The following is a 6000-nucleotide window of genomic DNA, read 5'->3' as shown; positions in this document are numbered from 1 at the left end:
AATAAAGCAAAAATTAATATAAAGTGGTGTTAGCATGCGATTTTAATGTTTAATTGCATGAGTTAAGAAAAATAATTATATTTTTTAATGTCATGGAATTTACCGTTAACTTTTTTCGTTTATAGAAATTCGAAAAAACTTGCGGTTTTGGAAATATAGGGTGTCAAAAATTCAAATTTTACATATTTCAAGGGGCGATAACTTGAGAGGGGGTAGAGATGGAACAAAATTTTCTTCTGACAAAATGAACTATTTGTTAATGTCTAAAAGCTCCTAAAATTTCAAGCTTCTACAGGCTGGGGTGTAAAAGAAAAATGACATCAAAAATTTGGAACAAAAGGACTTTAGATAACGGTAAATTTGAACGGCCATTTTGTTTTTTTCAAGTTTAACTATAGTATACCACGCTAGGGGAAGCAAGCCGCTGCCTTTCTGCGTTTGCAAAATTTCAAAAATCTTTAAGGTTTCATTGCAACAAATAGTTAAAAAAGGTAATTTTTATTGTTTTGGGGGGGTATAACTTCTAGAGGGGGGGAGATAGATAAAAATTTTGTTCTACGAAAATAAGTTGCTAGTAAAGATCTATTTATGTATAAAATTTCAGCTTTCTATCTTCAAGGGTGTAGAAGTTTTGTAAACAGATACACGGACAGACGGACGGACGGACGGACAGAGTTAAACAAGTTTAAAAAGAAGATTGACAAAAAGAAAACGTTGGCAAAACTTGTGCATCAGAAAAGAAATTTTTCGGTCTTGCAAACGAATATAGTACAATCTGATGGCACAACATTTTTTAACGAAGCGTATGTGCTACATGCTATAAAAATATAAAGATTTAAAAAATTAAAAAGAATTTCATTCTCAAGTGATAAATTAGATTTTCGCAACAATAACTTTTTCTGATTTTTAACCTCCTTAAAATAATCTAGTCGTAGTATCTCAATATGTATTTATTGTTAAATTTAAATAATTTAATTTTAATTTATTTTTATTGTGAAAAATTTTATTTTTTACGTTCCTAAAACAGAATTCTTTACGCAATTCAAATATGTATCGTACTTTTAGACACAACTAATGATATTTTGTACAGCTCAGTCATGTTTTTGCCGTCCGCCACCGGTTTAAACTTTTTTTATGCTGAATAACTAAACTTAAATTTTTATCGCAATCAAAGTTCTCATTAGTATTCATCTCATAAACACCATATTCCAGTCACGTACTTAAACAAGAACAAAACATATGCGTACTACATTTACATTTGTTAAAGTAAAATAAATTCTATAATAACATAATTTTTTCAACAGATTGATTATGTTAATATTATTAAATTTAACAATAATGCGAAAAAGTGAAGTACAGAAGAGCAATAAGGATACTTACTGAATTAAGATTATTAATTCTTAATCCATAATTATTGCACACACGAATTTTTAATCTCATATCGCTACTGGAAAATCTTCTTAAGTATTTATAGGCATATATATATTTACGATTTCAAATAATGTAATGTTTTCCATTCCAGAGCTCAGATCTTGTCGACATATAACTCGTGGATGCAGGTTCTTCTGAAAACGCAGTATGCGTACGCATTTCTAACTTAAAACTAAAAAAACTTTTTCGCATTGATTGACAACTGCAAAAAATTGTCATTTGTTTTGTCGTAGTAAAAAAGTTCTTGCAAATCTTTATCTAAGTCATATTTGAAAATGCAGTTCTACCAATAGTACAAAATTGAAGTTGTTATTTTTTAGACATAAAAAATGGATTTAAGGAAAAAATTAATTAAAAATTATAAATTCGAATATCTTACAGAAGCAAATCGAGATAAGAGTTTAAGAAATTTTATTAGAAAGAAAAAATCGCGTAATATGGTACTTTTAATGTACATTCAAAAGTATAACAAAATGCTTATTCCTAAAGTTGCGAATTATATGAAAGTAATAAGTTTGATGCCGAATCATATATATTTTTCATACTTTAGGATGGAAAAGGATTGTTTTACGGTAATGTTTTTAATTAAATATGATATGCGTGGCATACTTTATGTTTAGAAATTATTGAAAGACTTGCAACCTCAGTGGCACACATCAAAATATGGTAGACCATCAATACCATTAGATTTAGCACTTTACATAACCATTTGGTTTCTTGGCAATAAGGGAATTTGTTACCGTGATATTTCGAATAGATTTAACGTTTCTTTATATGCTGCAAATGAGTCAGTGAAAAAAGTTACAAAAATGATTTCCAATCTAAGTACAATAAAATGGCCGAATCATGAGCAACATAATGTAATCATAAATAACTTCAACCGAAATAAGAAGTTTCCAAATATTGCTGGTGCAGTTGATGGAACCCATATAAAAATTGTTCCGCTCACATTAGAACAGAAAAGTTATTATAATCGGAAAGGGTTCTACTCAATTTTAATGCAAGTAGGTCTATTTATTTTAATATGTTAGAAAATTTCTAATAAGATATTTTTTTAAGGCGATTTGTGATTCGAACTTCAGGTTTCTTGATGTATTCATAGGATGGCCTGGGCGAGCACATGATACATCTGTCTGGCATAAGAGTCCTATTGGTAAAGCCCTTAAAGAAGGTACACAAACTCTCCCAAACAACAGTCATTTGGTAGGGGATTGTGCATATCCTCTCCATACCTACTTAATGACACCATTTAAGGACTACGGAAAACTTACAGAGAAGCAAAGGAAATTTAATTATTATTTGAGCTCGCAACGTGTTCATATTGAACAATCCTTTGGTATTTTAAAACAAAAGTTTAAAATTTTAGATTTTATAAACTGTAGAGACCTATGCCAAGTTAAGTACATTGTTATGGCATGTGTAACTTTACACAATTTTATAATAGATAACAGTAATGAAAGACTGGATGAAATTATATATGCAAATTATGAAGAAGAAAGTGATGTATTTGCAGATAATGTCGATGAACACGATATAGAAGCATCTACTAAACGAAATGAACTTTGTGAAAAAATTTGGAATATGTAAATTTGTTTTGAATATTTGAATTGAATTCAATAATAATATTGTTTTTCTTAAAATTTATGTTTTATTTTTGTATTTCAATCAGTCATAAACAAAAACTTAAAAAAAAACTATTAAGTAACTTAATTTGCGATTTCACAGCTTTATATTCACAGTATTAAAAAAATATGTAAGCACATATACACATACATATATGAACAAGTTTGTACCATTTTCCTTATTAAGGTACATAATTATTAGACCCATCAGACATTTCTTTTAACAACTGAAGCTTTTGTTTTTCAATTTCTAATTTTTGTTGCTCAATTTTTATAAAATCTTGATGACGTTTTTCTTCCTCTTTTTCAAATTTTTCCAAAAATAGGGTAATTTCACTTTTTCTTTTTTTTCGCGGTGCCACATTTTCTGATACATCTATATGATTAGGGTTATTATTTTCAGACTCTTCTAATATTGATATATCTCCAGCTACTTCGTTACTTTCCAAATTCAAAGAAGATATCAAATTTTGTTCCGGCGGTGAAATAACGTGAGTAGTTCCATATATTCTATCAAATGTTTCATAATACTCCCAATGAGTCCTACTGTTTCCAGATTCCTTATTACGATTTTTTACCCTTTTGTATGTAGTAAATAAATTATTAAATTTTTTACTACATTCATCGACGGTGAAAGGAAAATTTTTATCAACATTTTTGATTTTCCGAAGACATAGACGCCATAACACACTCTTTTTCCTTTTTTTTCACTAAAACACTTTTCATCGTCCAGTCTCATTTGAATTAAAAATTTAATTTTTGCACTATCCCAAAATCTTTCTTCTTGTAAATTCCTTAAATTATTAGAATTTATTTATTTACAGTAAGTAGAAAAAAAAAAAAAAAACTTACGCTAATAAATCTTCTATATCATCATCGTCCATCTTGCTTAATATTCAATTTAAGTTAGCGCAGTTAGAAAATTAAAAATGCGATGTTGCGTGAAGTTTCTGAAATATCTTAATTGCAGTTGTAGTTTTCAAAATGGCTGCTACTGCAGTTCTGAATTTTTAAAAACACTGCTTTGTAGTTGAAGCAGTTCTTATTAAACAAATGTGCTGCAATTTAGTACTAAGTTAGAACTGCATTTTCAGATAGTACCTGCGCTCAATATTTTTCAACATTTCTTAAACCAAACTTACTTCTTCAACACCCTCTCCGGATTTAGCTTCCACAGTAAAATTTTTCCCAGATCTAATTAATCCTAAAGTGGAGATTGAGAAATGCTGCATTTCTCGCACGTAAAAGAGGCAAATAAAGTACAGATACAAGACGTATTGGGATTGATTTTTACAGATTTTACATTCCAAATATTTCTGAGGTCTTTCAATTTTTTGTTACACTTCATACATTACATATTTATTGTTATTGTTTTTTTTTATTTAATTAGAAGTTCTTTTACTTTTTTTAAAGATTTTTATCGAATTATAAATTTGTAAAATAAGGTTAAGCACTTTTTTCCTTTTTTTTTTGGTTTTAAGTTAAAGTTACTAAGACTAATTCATATCATTATCAAATCATTGGCAAATAATTCAACTGATTTTCTTTGGAGTTCTAGTTTAGCCACATTAAAAGCCTATGATCCTTTTTTATTGTAAATCTAACACTATACAGATACGCTCTAAAATATTTTGTAGATCATATAAATGCTAACAGTTCCTTTTCCATAATACTGTAGGGAGTCTCACGATCATTCAATGCTCTATTTGCAAATGAGATCGGATTTTCATTTTGCAATAAAACAGCTCCGATTGTATAATCGCTTGCATCACTAGTCGTGGTAAAAATGTGATTAAAATTTGGGTATTTTAAGATTGGACCGATAATTTCTTTTTGTTTTTTAAAAGCAGCAATATATTTTGGATTATTAAAGTCAATTTTACAATCCTTTTTAAGGAAATATATTAAGGGTTGCGCAATTTTTGCGTAATTCCTTATAAATTTGTCATAATATCCTATTATTGCTAAAAAGCTTTTTATTGATTTATGTGAATTTGGAAGTTTCAGGTTTTTAATGGATTCAGTTTTTTTCAGAATTTTACGTGATTCCTTTGTTTTTGAAAAATATTTGTAATAACATTCTCATGCTCTCGAAGAGAGGTACCGAAAATAAGTATATCAAGCAAAACATAATTAATCATTTCTTGAAATATTGCAGGAGAATGGTTAAAACCGAATGGCATCTTGGCGAATTCATAATGTCCCTGAGGAGTTTAAGAGTTGTTTTGGATTGATAACCACTATTTTTTTCCTGAAATTCCTCAAGTTACCTCAACAAAAGATTTTGCATTTTCTCTTGTAAAATTTCTTCTACATTTTCGTCTTTGAAGATATACTTATGTGCAAGGGCGTCTTTTGTGAGAAAATCGAAAAAACTAGTTTTAATATTTTCAGTCGATCAACCGATCGCTTTATTGACAAAAAATGAACTCAACTTTATTGGTTTTACAAAAATTTAAAACGTTCTTAAAAATTACAAAAATTACACAAAACAAAAAAAAATACTTTTCTTAATTTAGAACACATTACAAAATTATCGTTAATTTTGCTTGTCTTTAAAATACCACTTATAATAATAATTTTTAAAATATTTGGAATACTTACTCAATATGCAAACCAAATGTTAATCATTATTTATTATTAGTCATTCTCATTACGCATTGTATCGTATTTTAGGTTTAACACAATGTAAGAACAATAATAATAAAAAATGTAAAATGAAACATAAACGATTTTTAAGTGTGTCGTTCTTTCACACATTAATGTAATTGTTCCAAGCAATAACTTTTGTTTTGAAATACTCGTATGATATGAGATATGAAAAATTATTTAAAGGAAGAAAAGAAAAAAAAATAAAAAGAAAGAAAGTACTGATTGAATCTTTTTGAGTTTATTATAATTGTAGTGGGTAATCTAAAAGAACAATATTTGTGTTATTATTATTCTT

General features: G+C 28.1%; 1 protein-coding gene across 1 annotated transcript; it reads left to right on the top strand.

Moving 5' to 3' along the window:
* The first annotated feature begins 1566 nt into the window (after nt 1–1566).
* LOC129605967 (putative nuclease HARBI1) lies at nt 1567–3548 on the top strand. Its single transcript, XM_055516007.1, has 4 exons — nt 1567–2003; nt 2052–2435; nt 2491–2995; nt 3457–3548. The coding sequence occupies exons 1-4, from the start codon at nt 1761–1763 to the stop codon at nt 3546–3548; spliced, it is 1224 nt and encodes a 407-aa protein (XP_055371982.1). The 5' UTR covers nt 1567–1760.
* Nucleotides 3549–6000: the final 2452 nt, after the last annotated feature.

This window comes from Condylostylus longicornis, unplaced genomic scaffold (assembly GCF_029603195.1).
Source record: "Condylostylus longicornis isolate FDR11 unplaced genomic scaffold, ASM2960319v2 ptg000016l, whole genome shotgun sequence".
NCBI classification, from domain to species: Eukaryota; Metazoa; Arthropoda; class Insecta; order Diptera; family Dolichopodidae; genus Condylostylus; species Condylostylus longicornis.
Note: the sequence above shows the minus strand (reverse complement) of the source record. Positions and strands in the feature narration are given on the sequence as shown.